Source organism: Haliaeetus albicilla, chromosome 10, assembly GCF_947461875.1.
Source record: "Haliaeetus albicilla chromosome 10, bHalAlb1.1, whole genome shotgun sequence".
Lineage (NCBI taxonomy): Eukaryota > Metazoa > Chordata > Aves > Accipitriformes > Accipitridae > Haliaeetus > Haliaeetus albicilla.
In genome coordinates this window covers 41,070,845-41,089,814 of record NC_091492.1, presented here as the reverse complement: position 1 = coordinate 41,089,814, position 18,970 = coordinate 41,070,845, and the positions used below count along the sequence as shown (strand labels likewise).

At 54.0% G+C, this 18,970-nt stretch overlaps 1 protein-coding gene across 1 annotated transcript in view; it reads left to right on the top strand.

Annotated features, from left to right (window-relative positions):
* The window catches only part of RBM19 (RNA binding motif protein 19), a 70,289-nt gene that overhangs the window by 37,669 nt on the left and 13,650 nt on the right, over positions 1–18,970 (top strand). The window contains exons 22-23 of the mRNA XM_069795315.1: positions 8,303–8,408; positions 15,110–15,230. Coding sequence (XP_069651416.1) covers positions 8,303–8,408; positions 15,110–15,230 — 227 coding nt within the window. The remainder of the gene's footprint in view (positions 1–8,302; positions 8,409–15,109; positions 15,231–18,970) is intronic.

Below are 18,970 nucleotides of genomic sequence, written 5' to 3'. Positions count from 1 at the left end.
TCGTCAGCAAGATAAACAGTTGCTGCGGCAGGTGCACCGAAAGCGCCGTCTGGATGTAATTAGACGTGTTTGCGAGACAGCATCCCAGAGACGTCGAATGGTGCCGCTCATGCTGGGCGCATCCTGGGGGGCTCGTGCCCAGGGACTCATCCTGCTCCCCATTCCCCTGCCACAGGCAGGGCTGCTTTTGGAAAGCGTCGGTCGCTTCCAGCCAAATTCGGGGGGACGCAAAGTGGAAATCTGACTGGTGTGGATTTCTTATGAGTCTAGTGGAAGTCAAGCCTGAGAAAAAGGGAAAGGTGTTATTTGTGCTGTAGTGGCGGAAAGGTGGAAAATTCCTCTCTACTATACATCAGAGAGTCTTCATGTGGGACAGGGAGGCGACGGCCACCCAGGCTGGACACCACGTGTCCAATCGTCATGGCCAACAGAGTAACGTGCTTCTCGTCTGCCTTTCTCTGGCCCCAGTTCTCCCATCAAAGAGAAGTCCCTGGGTGACTTCTCTTTCTTGCAAGGTCAGGTCACCCTTTTGCAGGACTTCCAGCTTTTCTGCTGCTTTTGCCATGGGGCTTTTGCTTGCTTTCTTGTACCAAAGATGTTTGTGTTGCACTGTCTTTTTTTAAAATCACAAGGCCCTCCGCTACCTTCATGGATTGATCAAAGCCTTGTATGTCCGCGTGAGGTTGGTAGAAAGCAGCCGTGGCTTTGCAGGCCGTGAGCTGGAAAATGGGAGAGATGCGGCTTTGCAGAGACACCCATATGGGGAAACTGAGGCTGAAAAGGAGCCTGGGGTCCCCGCTTTGCTCCCCAGCATCTCTGCTGGCTGCTGAGCTCTTTCGGAGTAGCTCCAAGGCTGCAGCATCTCTCGGTGCTCGCTCCTGCCTCATCGAGATCTGATGGTCATCACTGATCCCGGAGAGCCTCCCGAGTTGAAGATGTCAGTCCAGATTTTTGTGGATGTAGGACGTTCCCGATGGGAAGCCTTGTTTCAAGGAGACCCCCTGTCTCCTGGGGAAACATGGGGTTTCTTTGAGACCTGGGAGCCTCTCCCCTTCACTTCACTGTGTTGTTTCACTGCCCCATCGAGCAGTTCATCAAAGCTTCCAGGGAAGGGGCTGCGGGTGGTTTGCGGGGATGCGAAGCTGTGTACTGTCTGGGATGAGATCGCAGCGCCCTGGGAAGGCAGCTTTCTCTGCGGGGGACGCATGACCCTGTCCTGCCATCGCCCAGCGATGCAGGAGAGGGAATGAGTGGGAACCACCTGTATCCAGCTGAAAACGCAGGAGGCGTTTGAACACTCGTGATCCCACATAAGCTGAGGATACCGGCTTGAACAGCTCCGAAATCTCGTCGCGGTGAGGCTTGCCACAACTCCAACCCCAAGCAGACAGGGCTGTGCTTCGTTCAGGTGGTCCGGAGGAGGTACCCCACCACATCCACAAGTGCAGCATGACTGGCAGCTCCTGCCTGGAAATGCTCGGTGCCCAAAAGAACGATTCGCGGGGAAATGCTGTGGCGGAACTCGGACACGTGCGGTGTTCGGCTTCCCTCGGTACGGGTGGCCAAGAGGGGAGCCCGGCTTTAGACCTGCCGCGGGAGGATCTCTGCAGTACGGCCAGAAAACCGGCCTCAAGAAGAGGTCCGTTCCTTGGAAGAGGCTGAGTTTGGAGAAGACGGCAGCATTTCTCCCGGCTGGCGCCGAAGAACAGGAATCGCATAAAGCGAAACCCGGTTTTGCTGCAGCAGCAGATTGAGAGGCCTCCAAACAAAGATGATGCTCCTGGGCAAAGAGGAGAGGAAGGTGGAAAAACTGATGATCCATGTAGTAAAGAACAAGACGCGGACGTGGCTGTCCTCCTCCCGTGTACCGCTGGCTTTTCGTAGGGGTTTTGAAGGCGATTCGATTATCCAGCGGGACTGGCCGGTGCAGGTGAGAAGCCGCTGCGGGAATGAAGGATCAGCTTTGCCATGGGGCCAGGGCAGGCAAGGACCTGCTTTTCCGCATCGCTTCATCTGTCCAGCCGCGGGCTGGGGGTCCAGCAGGACCCCTGGTCTGCTGCAAAGTCCTTCCACCCACCATCTTCTGCCCCCGCGGCTCCACCGGAGACGGAGGCAGCAGCAGTTTGCGCTTGGTTCAGCGCGTCAGGAGGCTTCGCTCCTGCCTTGCCCTCCTGCGCATTCATTTGCTAATTTTCAGAGGTTACCGAGGAGACGTTATTGATGATGATGATGATGATAATGGTAATAGGGGAGATAGGTGGCAGATTAATTCCTGAACTCTCTAACAGGATTTAAGCTAACAAGAGAGGAGGGCTTTTTTCCTCCCTCTCTCCTTTCCCTTCCTCCTTTCAGATATTTCCTGTGCTGGGGATAACAACACCAAGGAGTGTTAAATTGGCTCTGAATGTCCACCCCTGGCTGTCCACATTCTTGTAACGATTTCATTAGCTTGAATTATCCACGTTATTTTCTTGTAATGGGATTAGCCGTACTGGAGTCAGCTGAAGTCCTGGAGCGGGAGGCGGGAGGGACCTTCCGCTGCGTATTTCATTAACTCTCTCATGCAGGGGGTGGAACTGGCCACGGCTCAGCCCAGGGGCAAAACCATTTGCCAGGGTCCTGCGTTCCTAAAGGAGGAAGAAAGAAAAAGGACCATTATTATTTTTCTTCCCCCCCCCCCCCCCCCCCGCCCCGTAATCAGCAAATTGGCACAGAAGCAGAGACTGGCAGGGAGGTAATTTGTTGGGGGAGGGAAGGTCCTATTTGGGGGCAAGGGGGGGAAAAAAAAAAATAAAATGAAGACCATTGCAAAGCGATTGAGTGAATTCTGCTGGGCTGACGTGTGGCTGCAGCCTGCTGCCGGGGAAGAAGTGGTGCAGCAAAGGAAGGGAAGGACTTCTGTCTCTTTTGGACTCGTCATCCCTGCCCAGAGCCATTTCTGATGAGCAGTTACGCTGCCCGGCTCATTCGATTGAGCTCTGTCCTCGGGCTGCCAGCAGTCACGAGGCGGGATTTAGGCAGTGGCAGGGCTTGGGGATGAGAAGGCAGCGAGAGGAGAGGAGGGGAGAGAGGAGGAGGTGGTGGCTGTAGATGGCAACCCACGAGAAGGCTGGCAACCTCGCTAGAGGTTTTCTTGATCAGCTTTCCAACGTGGTTATCGCTAGTTCATTTTTCATGAAGGAGTATAAACCAGAGAGAGGGTTTTAGGACTGCCCCATGCAGTGGGACATCTGTACATGTCTGGAGGAACCTAAGGGTGATTTTTTTGTTTGTTTTCCAAGAAGGTCTGCTCTTCTGGCGGTGGACAGCAGTTGGTCTTTCCAGTCGTCGCATGGATTTGCAGTGTCAGTTGTGCTTTCCCCTGCAGAACTTGGCAACCCAAGAGTCCTTGATCAGCTCATAGCTGAGGGCACACCAAGATCGCACATGATGAACGCATCTTTGCGTCTGGGACTTGAAAATAGCTATCGGGGCTGGACAGGTCTTGGCCTTTCCCAGGGAGCTGGCGGTTTAAATGCTCCTATTTGAGACAGGGAATGGGATGAGATGGGAGGGGATGCTTCCCAGCCGGAGTAATGTTTACCCTGATCTGGAGGTACCTGTCCCACGTACGAGCGTGTGTGAACGGCCGACGTGGCTGCCTGGGGTGGTGATGGGGCCAGACTTAGACACTGGGGGCTGAGCGAGGGTGGGGAGAGACTTGGAAGCAGGGAGCAGAAATTCAGACAAAACCCGATGGGAGAAGAGGAGCTGTGGAAAGAGGTGGTGGAGTCAGCTGCAGAAGATGGTGCTGGTGCTGGCGTGCCTGGTGATACTAGGGTGGAAGCGCAGAGGATTTGGGGCTGCGCTCGTAGCAGGAGAGCGGTGATTAAGGCGAGGGAGCTGCAGGGTGGGAACTTGCGCGTCGTGCTGGCGGAGGAGGGAAGAGGGTTTCTGGAGACCACCTGTATTCCCATCCTCCTCTGTCCTCCGGCTGCTTGGCTGTGTTGATGAAGGATACGCAAGCACCTTCTAGTAAACAGACAAAGCCAAGTGAGCAGTATGTTGTCTACCGAGCTAGGGTGTGCTCTGTTTAATAGCAATATAATGTCCTATAATTAGCAGGCAAAGGACTTGCCTCCCAGCTGGCCTGTGCCAGAAGGATATAATTACAATCCCAAGGAGTGATGTTCCTCTGACCTACCGCCAGCTTGAAGCGTACGTCTTACACCGTGGAGGAGAAATCTACTTCTCTTCCCTGTATTCAGCCAGGCAAGCGAGGGGATGGCTGCAGCATCACTGGAAGAGCTGCCAAAGCATCGGGAGAGCGGCTGGTACCCGACAATGCCGTGTAGAAGTACTGGATCCCTTGTGAGTGGGAGGGAGGGGATGTCCCTTCTGGCATCTCTGGGAACATCGCGTGTTTCTGCTGAGCTTGGGACGGGTGACTTGTTGAGGGAAAGGTTGTGGTTGTCTTTATTCCACAGCCATGTGGATCGTCGCTCAGCCAGGGCCAGTAGAGGCTTTTACTGGTTTCCCAGTAAATCTGGATCGGCACAAAACAAAGGTTCTCGTTTAGGAAATATCTTAGTTGCAGCATTTGTTCGGGGCTGTCATCCCTTCCAGCCAACAGCGTGAAAACGTGCCAAGCCTGGGCGAGCAAGCACAGGCGTGAGGACAGATTTTGCCAGCCTGGCTGGCAGCTGCCTACGGCACACAGGGAGCACAGGCAGAGGGAAGAGCCACGTCCTCCAGACCCACCGCACACCTCGGCGTGAGCTCTACCCTCCCCTTGGGACCCTGACCCCCACTCGGGATTTCAGAGGACACCTGTTTGGATGCTGGTTTTCGTAAATATGTGGGAAATCCCAGCCCGGTGCGGTGTCACCAAGGACTGTGGGGGTGCCCTGCCAGAAATCCAGCCCCAGGCTGGGCGCGTGGGTCTGGTGGGGACAGGACTCGCTAGAAAGGAGGTTACAGTCTTCTGCGAAGTTAAGCCGGGCTGACTGCAAACAAGTGAATGTCTTCGGAAAGGGCTTTGCTCCTGCAACCACCAGGTCCTTCAGCACTTGGGCTGTGGCTGAGCCCTGGCTCTGGTGCAGGGGCTTGGGAACGCTTGGAGAAGACATGGACGCCGGTGGGTACAAATCCAGAAACCACTCAGGTTTCACGCTCACGTTAACTCTGGGGACTTCTCTGTAAACCATCGCGCTCAGGGCGAGGAGCCTGGCACGGTGCTGTGCTCCGTGCCGGCAGCAGGGTTTGGTGCCAACGCTTTCTGATCTCCGTCCAGTTTGCCACGGAATGAGAGAGAGAGAGACGTCAGCTCCAAGAGGAACCCGCACCCCTGGGGCGCACGCGGCGTTTTCACGCCGTTTGCGCCCATCGGAGCTGCGTGCTGGAAAGGGAAGGAGGTGGCAGCGACACCGGGTCTGAGCTGCTGTGAACCCCCCCGCCTCTGCAGCCATCCCCACCCCTGGGGAAACGCGTGTTTTAAAGCAGCTCGGGGAGATCTTAGGGGCAATCTGCAGTTTAGCAGCCTGTATAAAAGCTGCTTTTTTCCCTCCCCTGTCGTTTTGCTTGGGTTTCGCCCGGGCGATGAGCTGCATCCCTTTTCCCTCCACCATCCCCGCTCCTGTGGCTTTGCCCGTGGCAGCCGTGGCACAATCCGTGGACGGCTGTCCTGGAGCTGGAAGGCTGCAGCATCTCCGCAGCCAGTGTGGGAGCAAACGTGGTGGCAGCTGGCTTCCCCAGGTACTGGGAGCCTGGCACTGCGGGGGGTAATTGGGTTCCCTCTGCCTCTCTCCCCCCCCAGATCCGGAGGAAATAATTGGAAAAGAGAGGTGTGAGTCTCTGCCTGGTGCTGGAGAGGAGAACATTAAAGGCCTGAGCTCTCCACTTCATTCGCAGCTCCTGGGATGGTAATTGCTGTGTTGTGGTTTCTAATTAGCGCCGCGATGGGGGGGAGTGTGTTTTACTCCACAGCCCCGGTGGGGTCAGCCCTGTCTCTGTCCTGCCCCTTGGCTTTCCTCACCCCCCAGCTTTGCCTACTCCCCCGTGGGAGCTGCGCTGCAGCTTTCTCCAACAGACCCATCTCTCTGGGACCCGCTGGCGGATACCGCTGTCCTTCTCCCCAAACCTCTCCCCAGGGAGATGCCGGTGGCCAGCCCTGCTCTGGATTGGGCCCCCACCACCTCCGCCTGCCTCCCACCATGGGTGGCTTGGGCAGCTCTCAGCTGGGGAGGAAGGAAAAGCCAGCTGCTTCTCTCTCTGCCCAGGCTGATGTGGGTCACCACGGCTTCCCCCGGGACCCTGAGCCCCAGGGTCTGTAGCTGTCCTGCTCCTGCTGGGCACCTTCTTGCCCATCCTGCACGTTGGGTCTCGGTGTCGAAAGGAGACACGTGGTGTTTTGGCGCACAGAGCGAGTGTTGGCCGAGACCATGTCCCTTTTAGCAACTATTCTGCTTGTATTCCTTTTGCAAATATTCTGCTCCCCCCAGGGAATGCCCATGATGTTTTCCACAGAGATCGGAGCAAGCGCTCCCTTGCCCGTGCCACCCACCAGCTGTCTTTCCTAGCTAGATGCTCATCTCCTTGAGCCAGGAGCTCTCTCCTTTACCTCTCCCTTAACCCAGCTGGGGCACTCGAGGTCCTACAGGAATGCTGCAAGTGAGAGGAGCCGCCTGCAGAGCTCCAGGGGTCCCCGTCACCCGCACCCCCTTTGCAGGAGGACCCTCCTGCCGCTGGAAACCCCATGGTATTCTTGCCATTCCCAGAGCCGAGCATCCCCGCTGGCCGAGGCTGCTCCCTCTCCTCCGCTCGCGTTTGTTTGTTTGTTTGCGTAGCGCCAGCTCGAAGGGGGCAGGAGGGAGAGAGGGAGGGAAAGCACCAAGGAGGAGACGTGCGGATTCATTTTGAGGCCTCATAATGGTACATTTACACACCATGTTGCCTAAGGAAATTGGGTAGATGAATGCCTGGTCATGCTGCCAGTGCACCAGGTTAACTCCCAGGATTTAGCTTATATCATTTCACGAGAGCGTTTATGGCCTTTACTGTGTTTATTCCCAGGTGCTCTTTGGCACTGCTGCATCCCAGGCTCCTTTTGTGTATGCACGCGTGTGTGTAGATTTTCAAATAAAATAACACATCTATTCAGACCCGGTCCACATTAAATATTTATTGCCTGCAGTTTGTGCATATGTGTTTGATAAATGGGTGTAAGGGGAGGGGAGGAGAAGAGGAAGCGGGAACTCGGATACAGAGAAAGCACCGGCTTTGTCCTGGAATTTCGCCAGGGGACGGCGCTGGAGAGGGGTATCCGGCGAGTGCTGCCTTTGGGTCTGTTTTCAGGCTTTTCGGACAAGGTCCAGGCTGGTGGGATGGCTGCGTGCTTTGGGGCTTAAGCGACAAGTTCCTTCCGCAGGGACAGGCATGCCATGACAAGGTTTCTGCTGCCAGCCCTACCCAGCACCCTCCAGCTAAGCAGGACCCCCTTATCTCCCCATTCCTGACTTCCCATCCCGTTGGCACTCAGAAACTTGTCTGAAATGCTGCTGGATCCGGGGGTTGTTGTTCAGGACTTGGGTCTGCTGAATTCACCTGTTACCCTTTAAACATTCAGCAAGCTTAAATAAAACCAGTTTATTCCAGCCCATCAAAGAGGCTGGGTGGCTGGCTGCAGAAGGGGAAATGCAGGTACCCAAATGAAGTGTTAGAGCGAGGAAATCCAGTCTTAAAAATTATGCCCAGCATCCGTGGAGCAGAAGGATGACACCTTTGCGAAAGTGGTGCCTGCAACGGGCTCTGGGGCTGGAGGAACTATTCTGGGAAGAGAATAGGTCTCCATGGGGCCATGCTCTGGCTCGTGCCTGTATCCTGTGCACTCTAGCCCCTCTTCAGAGGTGCAAATAAATCTGTTTTGATGGCAGTTTGGAGTAGCCCTGCCTCCTGGTAACCTGGAGATGCTCTTTGCCTGCCATGAACAGGGCATGACATGCAGGCTGCGTCTTTGATTTCTGCAGATCTCCTAAAGGGAGGAGGAGCATAGCTCTTATATTAAAGAATTTTTTTGCTTTGTTAAGGTTTGTGACCAGAAAGGATGACACTTGAAATCCAAGCTGAGTTTTCAGCTATTAGTAGGTTCTTTGGACATTGGGCTTACAGGGAAGCAGAGCGGCCGTGGAACGACCGCTCACCTTAGTCCTCAGCGCTGGCAAGCCTGCAATGTGGGTCTGCAACTGGTAGTGCTGTGGTTTGTGATGAAATGATCGTTCTCCCCTTGATCTCATAGTGTCTTTGCTTTTCCCTCTCTAATTCACAGCACCTTTGGAGAGCTGAAGACTGTCCGGCTGCCCAAGAAAATGGCAGGAACGGGATCCCACCGGGGCTTTGGGTTTGTGGATTTCCTCACCAAGCAGGATGCCAAGGTGAGATGTAGTCCTCCCCCTCTGGCACCCTCCCAGCCTGGTCTCGGAGAGAAGGTGAGGAAGGGAGCCTGGAGGCTCTGTCCCACTGAGGCTTAGCCTAGATTTGGGGCAGGCTGTTACCATTCACCAGCAAAGCTGCGCTGAGGCTACAACCCCCGTGTGGGCGACTGCTGGAGGTTACACGACAGAAACTGCAACCTAAGCTGTAACGGGCGTAAGTTTGGTGCAACTGATAAAATGGCTAAAAATCCACATAATGTAGAAGGACAGGGGCTTATTTTTCAGGTTTGTCACAAGCAAGGTGAGAAGGGATGGTTCTGACCCAACGTTAACACATCAGGAAACCCGAGTACATGTCCCATCTCCACCACTGCCTTGGTTTTAGGGGAGTTTTGGATATTGTGGCTGTTTACCGATTTGTAAACTCCACAAGGCTCATGTTCATCAGTTCCCCCGTGTGTTTTGAGACCCCCCTGTGAGCAGCCTTACCCTGGTGTTTTTCAGACAGTAAGCATAACAGAAGAGCGGTAGTTGCGAATTGGTCAAAAGGATGGGCAAGCAGAGACAAAGGGCTGTGTCTGCTTTGCCTCGCTGAACACAAGACGAAAGATAAGTTCTGTAATACAGTTGTTGTCTTTGTCTTGGTGCAAAGAGGGGACCTAGCTGTGCTGGGTTGGCCAAGGATGCTTTCTCAGAGTGGTCTGCGCTGGCTGTTTGACAGCAATATGGAAAATGTCAGCGGCAGGCAGCAGTGCCTGGGAAATGCCTTTCTCAGCACCAAGAACTGAGCTCCTGAAGCCTACAAGTTGAAAGCACATTTTGCTTTAACCAGCAAATGCAGAACCCGTCGTTCCAATATCTTGATGTTTTTGCAATCTGTATGCACTTTATGCTGCAAAATATTCCATAGCATTTTAAGACAGGGTAGATTGCTGTTCAAAATGCTCTAGTCTATTAATTTTTTTAAAGCTTTCCTATACGTTTAAGTTCCGTATTTGCAGAAATAACAAGGAGATCGTAGCCTGTCTGACAGTATTGTGCTCTCACCCTTTGTCGGAGGTTCGGGAGCAGGCTGGACCAGGCGTGATCTCCCATGTGCTGGGCAGAAGAGGGTCCTCAGCCCCGCTGTAAGCTGCTGCGTGGGCACTCCCAGCGCCGGAGCAGTGCGGGTTTTGTCCCCGCTGCTGGCAATTTGCACAATATCTGGAAGAGGAATGGTTGTGGGCGCAAGCCGAGGGATGTTATTGCTGAAGTGAAGGGATCACACGGCTCCACTGGCTCCCTGAGACTCCAGATTTTCAAGACTGTGAGCAGAGATGACGGAGAGAGGAGGGGGGAGCCAGCATAGCCCATGTTTATGTTTTTAGACAGGATTCATTGATCCGGGATCACAAGGGACTATTAGATCATCCGTTCCAGCCTGACCTCTCATATAACACAGTACATAGAGTTTCTTTGTTAGTCCCGTATTGATCCTAATTCAAACTTCCTTCCTCTCGGCGTTCGTCCTCCCTTTGGGAGTCAGCTCGCTGGGCAGCGTGGGGTGCAGTGAGCCCCCCAGGAGCGTGGTTCCTTTCCCTGCGTGGTGAGCTGTGCCTGCGGCTCTGCTCAAACCCCAGCTCTGGGCAGCTTTGCTTTAACCTCTGCTTCACACCAGAGTCGTTCAGGCTTCGTTCCTGGTTTTTGAATTAGTCTTTTCCTAAGGAAACTTCAAGCATTGGATGGAAAGGTGCATACAGGGACCTGGCTGGTTATTGACTGTTGCTCAGCCGCTGGTTTGGGGGTGAATGAGACAGCACCCACTTTTCTGCTTGGTTTCTGGAGGAAATAGGGCACAGGCTCAGGGTCTGCCTTCCATCCCTCTTCAGCCCCTCGGGGACCTGGTGGCTAATTCCAGCTGCACTGGACAAATAGAGATCTCAGCGGTAGGAAACCCGTCTATCACTGGTGGACGCTGGCAGCCAGCTGGAGGGGAGAGAGCTGGGCAGGGCATTTACTTGGGGCACTGCTGCCAAAGCTCGCAAAGGCCATGGGAGGCAAGCGTGCAGGGAGAAAGCTGCCCTGTGGAAGAGCGCTTGGGGGGGTTTCTTCTTTTCCAGCAAAGCAGCTCTTCTTTCTTCTTCTTCATATTTTTTTTTTTTTCCACCCTCATCTCTTTGAGGGATTTAATTGTCTCACAAGTGGCACATCAAGTACACTCCATTGGCTGTCTGGAAGAGGATGCGCTGTGTATTGATGAATAGGATCCTGAATATTGTAAACACAGACATAATTGCTTAGAGTTTATTGCTAAGTGAAATGAGAGAGGAGGGGAGTAGGCCTGAAGACCTCTGAGCTGAATAGCTGTGACTGTCAATGACATTTTTGCTCAGAGTGGTAATCTGGAAATCGCTTATAAGCATCTTATAAAACAGGATGGTTTTGTAATAGAATAGTTAGGGTGGCTTTGTTGGGCATTTAAAGCCTGTGACCTCCTCTGTTTGTCTTTTTCTCTGAGCAGTCACGGCTGCTGTGGGAGCGCGTACGGAGATTTTCCAAAGGCAGGACAGAGTTGTGGGGCTCCCCCTCTGAACTCCCCGATGCCGTGCCTGCAGACCTGTCCCGTCGGGCTGCGTTCCGTCCCCTTGGCCTCCCCCGATGCTCTGCCACCCGCTCGAGGGGAGCCAGTCCTGCCGAAAGGTGCCGTCGCGGGAGGGGTGAGCGCCTGAGCCGCACTCATCAGGCAGCGGGTCGCTTTGCCTGCAGGGGAGGTGACGTCCAGGCAGGGCAGGGGATGCTGCTGGTGGGAGCATCTTCTCCCCATCGTCTGCTCGTCCTTCAGAGCCCCAGTCTCACGCCTGGCTTTCCCACGGTGATGTCTGCAGCCGGGGCCGTCTCTTGCGTAGTTTGACGGCTCCCAGGGTGATGGATGGCCCTCGACTGGGAGTGTTACACCACCGTCAGCTGAAATTAGCAGCCCTCTCTCTTCTATGTCGTGAGCATTTAGCAGATCACAGCACGCACATGCGTGAAGCCAGGAAATTGGGAGGAACCAACGTCAAAGACAGCAACAGGAGGGACGAAGTGATATTCACAAAGAGGGTTTGTATGCCTGCTGATCAAGCCTTTAGTTTTAAATCTCCAGTGCCAGCTGACCGCTAGCTGGGAGCGCATGGAAGTTAGGGGATGAGAAGGGGAACTTTGATCCACCGGCAATAACAAATTAACTCCGGTTAAGGAAGCATTAACTGTTTGACACGTTTCGTGATGTTCCCTGTGCAGAACTGTTGTGGAACTGTTTTTATTTTTGAACTATTAACTGGAAGCCGAGTTTCCACTTTTCTCCCCTGTTGATATAAAAATACATCTGGTCTCCAAATAGAAATTGCCCATTCGGGAAAGACAGTCAACCCTTTAAAAATGCACGCACAGGGAAGGAAAAATCCTTGTGTGCAGCTGGCATCACAGAGAGCATCCTCAGTTGGGACCGGTTCTTGCGAGGAAGGGAAATTTATCAATCTCCTAATGTTGTTGACCCTTTGTCCCTCTAATGACTCCAGCCCGGAGGCTCTTCAGCTTGAGTATTTAATAGGGCAAGGGGGAATCTATAGGCAGAGCAGCACTGTCCTCCAAATTAATACGGTATTTAGGGATGGAGCCGTAGCACTCGGGGGTGACAGACGCGATGGTCCGGTCTCTTGATCTCTGCCTTTCCAACGCCCCGGCGCAGCAGGCTTTGCTCCAACGCAGTGTCTGTCTTGTCCCGGCAGCCCAGGCTTCACATGAGTTTTTCGGCCACCTCTTAATTTTGAAATTCCCTTACTGAATCCCACAAACATTTTTAAGCTGCTGTTCCAGCTTCTCTCCCTTCCTTTCTCTGCTTTTCCCTGCCGTGTTCACCTCTCCATCCACCACCTGGGCTCTAGCCCTGCCCAAGCTGTACTCGGAGCTAGCGACAAAATCCTGCCGCACTGAGCCGTGACGTTAAACTTGAACCAAACTCTGCAAAATCATACTCGGGAGGGTTCAGAAATGACATTTTTAAGCATGCTTGCATCCTATTTTCTAGGGTGAGAGGGCCGTAGGGTTTTCATGCAACCCCTAAAGCATTTGGAGAGCAAAAGAGACCTGCAAGGAGGTTTGCCAGGACTCTTCAGCTTTCGGTGCTACCTGGCGGTGGGTATATTACCAAATGCAGCAGCTTTAATGAAATCCTTTTTTGGCATTTAAGGATACCGAGCCTCGTGTGGTGGAGGTTCACCTTTTCTGTAGGTTGACATAGGTGTAGGATGATGCAAAGCTGTGGTAATTAGAGGTCTTTTCTCTCGGATAGGTGGACACCACACCTGTCTTTATCCCTAGTTTGGATACAACTAAACAAACCTCTGGCCATTTGATGCTTTGGTCTTCAGAGGAGGTGTCCTGGGAAGGCAGACACTCGGGTGGAGGAGCCGTACCCCAAGAATAGCTCCTGCCTCCAGCCCCACTTTCTTCGAAAGCCAGCCTGCTTGTCCTCATTTCATATTTCTCATGTAATTAAAATATATTTTTTTCCCTATCTTTTCATTTGGAATAGCAGCAGTGGCAAATTTCCTCCTCCCGCTGGAAGTTTTCCAGCAATGCGGATGTATGGGGATGGCATTTCTCCCCTTCATCCCTTTCTCTTTTAAATCATCGCTGGTTTCTCTTTTTTTTTCCCCCGAAAAAGCCTCAATTCCTCTCAGAGCAATGAAGAGCTAAGGTTTCTTTTTTAGCTCGTTTCCAAAGGAATTGACATTCGCGTGTTTTTCACCCGAGATGCATGGCTTCCCTTCTGCAGCCGCAGCTCCGGGAGCCCATCTGGAAGACGGGGCTGTGGGGATTACGGGTCCCCGCAATCTCGCCCTGGCATCCCAAGTGGCTGGGACGGTGAGAGCCCACCAAGCACCGCCACACGTTGCACCACGATGGTGGGCACGTTCGGCGTGGTCTGCCCTCCTCAGTGACCTGCCGCGGAGCGCAGCGAGGTTGCTGGGGCCGTATGCTGTCTCCCAACCTTCCTCTTCCTCGTGCTGCGGGAAGTGAGAAATTAAAAAGTATAAATTAACAAATGAGACCTGGCGATTAGAGCTGCGGTTGTTTGCCAGGCTTTGGAAATGGCTCTTTGTGCCAACGTAAACAGCCATCCCAACTCCCTACTGCCACCTCCCCCCGAGTGTTTATTTAAGCCAACACATTGCTCTGCTAATTGGATACCATTCCAAGTGAAAATAGGCCCTTAAAACAACAGCAGTGGCAAATAAAAACAGCTGTAGCTGCAAAAACACCAGCCAGGCTTGCAGCCCTTCGGAGGGGAAGGCACCCCTCAAAAAGGAGGCATGTCGCCCTGCCGGGGCCAGTCCCCGCGGAGCTGGCGGAGGTGGGGAATCTCGGCGATGCTGCGGAGCAGGTGGAGCTCGTGCTCCTCGCTTCTCTTTTTTGTAATGTGTGAGAATTATATGAGCGAAAGGGAGTCGGAAGGAGGGGAAAACCCAGGTTACTGAGCACTGGTCACTGGAAACGGGGAGGGTTTTTTGCGTTTTGTAACCTGGCGGCTTAGTCAGGAGTGGTCGTGGGCAGCCAAAGCCTCTTGCAGGAAGAGCCCTGTGACATTTGGGGACGACCGCGGTGGTTCAAAATTGCTGTTTAGCAGACGGCTCAGAGGAGAAGTCTGGGCTTCTCCGGGACAACTTTAGTGCTGGTTTGGGGGCCTCCAGATGGGCAGACACGTCCCTGTTGGACAGTGGGGTGTGTTTCTGTGGTCCTATAGCTGCTGTATTTGTTCCAAGGGTGTGAGCTAGCAGAGCTTACAACCTGACTTATTCCCAGCCTTAGCTGGGGTTTTTAAAAAAGCATTTGGGGCTCCTTTTCTCCACTTTCTCTCCTTTTCGCTCTTTTCCTGAACGCCTCTGCTGGTTGCCTACAGTCATAGAAAGCCGGCTGAGCTACTGTGGCGGCTGGCACACACGTATTCGACATCAGCAAGAGATTATAGCTGTACGGATGTTATTAAGCAGGATCTAACAAGGAGGAAACCTCTGGATTTCTATAACATAGCAAACCACGATAGGCAAAAAAGAGGAGAGGACTTCTGCGTTGGCTTCTGGCTCTGCCACATTTGCTGTCACCATGCCCAACATCACCGAACGGTTGGCGAGGGGAAGGCAGCTTTCCCCGCTGAGCTCGTGCTTCTTCAGACTCGTCGTCCCCGAGCAGAAAGCAATCTCTCTACTCGCATTTAGGCTGTGCTTTACTGCGTGCCAGCAGAGAGAGCAGGGTGGCTGGAGAGTCGCGAGGATGCTCTGCCCGTCCTAACCCGGGAGAGCCCTGGTTTAGCGTTGACCCAGCTAGTGCTGCCCCGAGTTTTGAGAGCCTTTCCCAGCTCAGGTGTGTTCCCAGGGCGATGCAAGGCTGCAGCCAACCTTGAGCTGCTTGCTGTGCTGGATTTCAGCCTGCTCCCTAGCGAGCAGCAGCAGCCTCCAGGAATGGCGATGGGTATTTGCTCTGCTGCAAGTATGTAGAAGATAAATGATCAAGTCAAAGCCGCTGATGGAGATGGATCCTGCCCCATCAGAGCAAAGCGCTCAAAGTAGGGTGTTCTCTGGTGGCCTTTTAGATTCAGGGCGGGGGGAGAGACATCTTTTCCTCGTGTGAGCCGGTTTTTATTTCATCCCATATTATTTTTTTCTCTCCCAATTCTGCAGAAAGCGTTCAACGCCCTGTGCCACAGCACGCATTTGTACGGCCGGAGGCTGGTCTTGGAGTGGGCAGACACGGAGGAGACGGTGGAGGCCCTGAGACGGAAAACGGCAGACCATTTCCACGGTAACGTAGCAGCATCCTTCTGGCCTGTCGATACAGCCCCGGCTGGCACCGTCCCACCTGGCAGACGCTGCCAGTCCGTGCCAGCCCTTTCCCCACCGCTGCCGCCGGCTTTGCCGGAGCTGGCAGGTAGATGCTGGAGCCTGACAATGCGAGCGCAGGGGGAAGCAGGAGGCATCCAGGCCACGGCTTTGTCTGACAGCTCTCTGCGTGCGTGTGAGCCGGTTAACTCTCCATGTGCTGGCCCTGCCGAGGCACCTCGATGCCGCCTGCCAGCTGCGATGCTTTTGCTCCATCCACCTGCACCCCAGGGCGCTCCGTAGGTGGGGACAGGCTCCGTGCAGGCAGCACGCAGATTAAAAAGGACAAATAATTTGGCCATCGGTTGAGACGCGGAGAGGGCTGTTTGGATCAGCTTCCCGAGAATGACAGCTCCGCAGATAACAGCACTGCAGGCTCCTATTGACAGCCATCGACAGGCACAAATGCATTGCTTGGCAAATATTTATGTAGGAAGGGCTCCCCTGGGCTGGTGGGCTAAGCTGGAGATCAATGCTCTTCCTCCTGCATCCCCTCCCAGCTCCCCCTCTCCATCACGCACATGCCCATCGCCCGGGGGGTTGGCATAAGCAGTTCTGGGGCTGCACATCACAATCCCCGGCGGTGGAAGAGCAGCGAGCCTCGCTTATTTAGCGAGCCTGACTCCGGTGGGACCTGGCCTCGTGTTCATGAAATAGTGTGCATAGCGCTGATTAATACAGGCTGGGGAAGCTGCAGTTTGGTGGTGGAAGGGCTGAGGGGGGATATGACCAGAGACGTGTGGAGCGAAGGGGGATGTGCTGGGAGCTGTGGGCGCATCTCCAGCACGGTGCCGAAAAGGAGACCAAAAGGAGCACGGCGGCGTCGAGGTGCGTGGAATAGCCTGGGTGTAGAGCTGTGCTGCTGGGGGCATGCGTGAGGCAGCCGTCAAGGGCAGGCACTGCTGGGGATGGATGTGCCCACCCAGAACCCGGCGCTGGAGGGGTGACACATCATGCTCGATCGCAGTAATGTGAGTCTCCACCCGGGTGGAGAAGGCAGCGGGTGAGGTGTTTCATGCACCCCATTTTCTATTGAGGATCTCCTTTCTCCCTTTCTACTCTGCTCAGTCTAGGGGGAAAAAATAGTCTTGGCTTTACGGTAGCTGCAGACTTGCAGCAGATGCTGGCTGCTGCCTGCGAGCTCTGTCGCGTCCCTGTTTCCCCCAGGCTCAGCTTGCTTCCCAATTTCTGTCTGCATTTGCTCCAGCCCGCTTGTCCGGGATCTTCCTCACCGAGGTGGGGACGCTGGGAGAGCGGCAGAAAAGCGTTTTCACATCCCAGGAGGGATGCTGCCTTGGAGCTCTGGTGGCTCCAGGGGGCTTGTCTGAAAAAAAGGAGCAAGGTTATCGCTCCCCATCTTTAGGGACTGAAAATGCGATTGAAGGCAGCAGTCATCACTGCGCTCCAGCCCATCTCGAGGGGAGAGAAATAACATTCGGTGACTTCAGCCCCGGGTGGTGCACACGCACGTCCTCCGCTGCAAAACTGCTGGTAGCTAGCTAATCCTGCAGCAGAGCGGGATCTGCCAGAAGCGGATCTCCGTAACAAAGCCCATCTGGGGCACGCTAGCGGGCACCTGGGGCTGCCTGGTGCCTGGGACCGGGTCTCAGCCTCTCCGCACTGCACTGCCAGGCTGGAGTTTCACGGGTGGGATTTTATTTCTTCGGGAATTGCCCTCTCCTGATTTCGAGGCGGGCTTGCTGCGCGATTTCTGGCAGTGATGCCCGGCGGCCCTGAGGAAGGGAGGGAGCTGCGCCGTGTCCCTTTTGCTGTGGGTCTGCAGAAAGCGATAGCGATAAAGAGGGAGAAGCTGCAGCTGCCACTCTGCCTTCAGCTGCCGTGGGGATGCTCCTTCATGTTTCCTCCCCAGCGTAGCTGCAAGCTGATTTTCCCACGTGGAGCCAGGGTGGAGAGGATACAGAGCATGCACAGCATTGCTGCCCTGCCCCGAATCCTCCCCACGCCTTCAGCCTACCAAACAGCCAGGCTGAGACCGCGCGTCTCGTTTCACTGGTGATGCAGAATGGATTCTGCCGACCAGAAACCAAGCTGGCTTTTTCCTGCCGATACGCATTTCCCCCCGCTTTCCTCCTCTCCCCACAAGGTGTAGGAGCATCTCGGACATCCGTGTGCTGTTCGTGGATGTCCCCATGAGTTTTCCTCTCCCACCTCAGTGCGGGTGACTTGTGAGGGTCTTCCCACAGCTTTGCAGGCTGTAGCGGTCGGGCCTATGTGGTTCCTGATCTCCAAGTAGGAAGGGATGGAGCTGGGAATGGGAGAGAAAAGATGATTTTGAGTCATCGAGGCTCAGGAAACAAAGTCAAGACCGAGGTCCCTGGTGTCTTCAGCTGCTCTTTCCCACCAAAAGCCGCTGCTGCTGCTGTCCTCGTGTTGCTCCCCAAGCCAAGCCCAGCCAGCAGCGTCGGAGAAGCAGGACAGGGAGGCAGATGCCTTCAAAAGGCACAGCGTGGTGGATGGGGTGGGTTTTATCCCACCATCCAACTCAGCTTATTCCTTGTTTCCTGCCCTAAATTTCTTGGCAGGGTTGAGCATTGCCATCCCGTGGGAGAGGTTTTTTTTTTTTATTTCTCTGAACGTCTCCTGTGATCCTTTTGGACCTGGAGACCTCCGACACCACAAGCCGCTCATGCTGTTTGGAGAGGCTGGTCTTGCTGTAGCAGCGTTGTGTGTTTGTATCAAGCCGTGTTGGCAGTGCTGTGCCATCAGTACAGGGTAACATGTGGCCTCTGCTGCTCCTGGCCCTTTTCCTGGTTATTGCACAGAAATAAAAGCAGCCAGGGAGCGTGCCAAGGACTTTGCACATACCAGAAGAGGTAAAAGTGTTAAAGCAGGACAAAGGACTGAGACTGCCCACGCCACGGGGCTTTCGCACGCATTTCTCCCAAGTTTTATGCAATTGGAATTTAAGTATTTTAAAAAGCTCCTTCCTCTTCCTCTTCCATTTCCTCTTTTTTATGCAGTTTCTGGGTTGCTGTGGACACAACAGTGATGCACAAATGTTTCCACAGTTAGCACGCGGTGGACCTGTGTGTAGGAGAGGCTGCAGAGCGCTAACAGAGGGTGAGAAGATTGCCATAAGGCCTGGGGGGTTATTATCACCCAGGTCCAGTGGGACAACACGGTGACCTGCGCTCCCCTGGGTGTGTTGGCGAGTTTGACTCGAGCAATGAGCTCATCCTGCTCCATCTTGCTTCCATCACAGCAGATTTCTGCATCTCCAGCTTTGAAAGAGCCACCTTGGTCTTTCAGGCTGGTGTCTGGAGTAGCAGCAGCCAAAACTCCTCACCCAGCGGCTCCGGTGTCAGCCCCGTCCTTTTTGTCTTAGCAAGGAAATACTTTGTAAAGTCTAGACCTGGGCTGCGAGAGACACATCCTACCACTGAATTCTCTCTGCTGCAATTATGCACCTTATTTCTAGACACCATTTATAGAGATTTGGCTTCTAGTTCCCAGGTCTCACTCTGCTGTTATTTGTTAGGTTAAAGAGAGGTCTGGTCTCCTAAATCTTTTCTCCGTGTAGGCGTTTGTCATGGCAATCAAGCCACTTCTGAGCCATCTTTTCAATAGGTCTAATAGATGCAATAAAATGGAATAGGCTTCCTTCCCATTTCGTGTAGTTTTCAGGTCATTCTTTATGGCTTG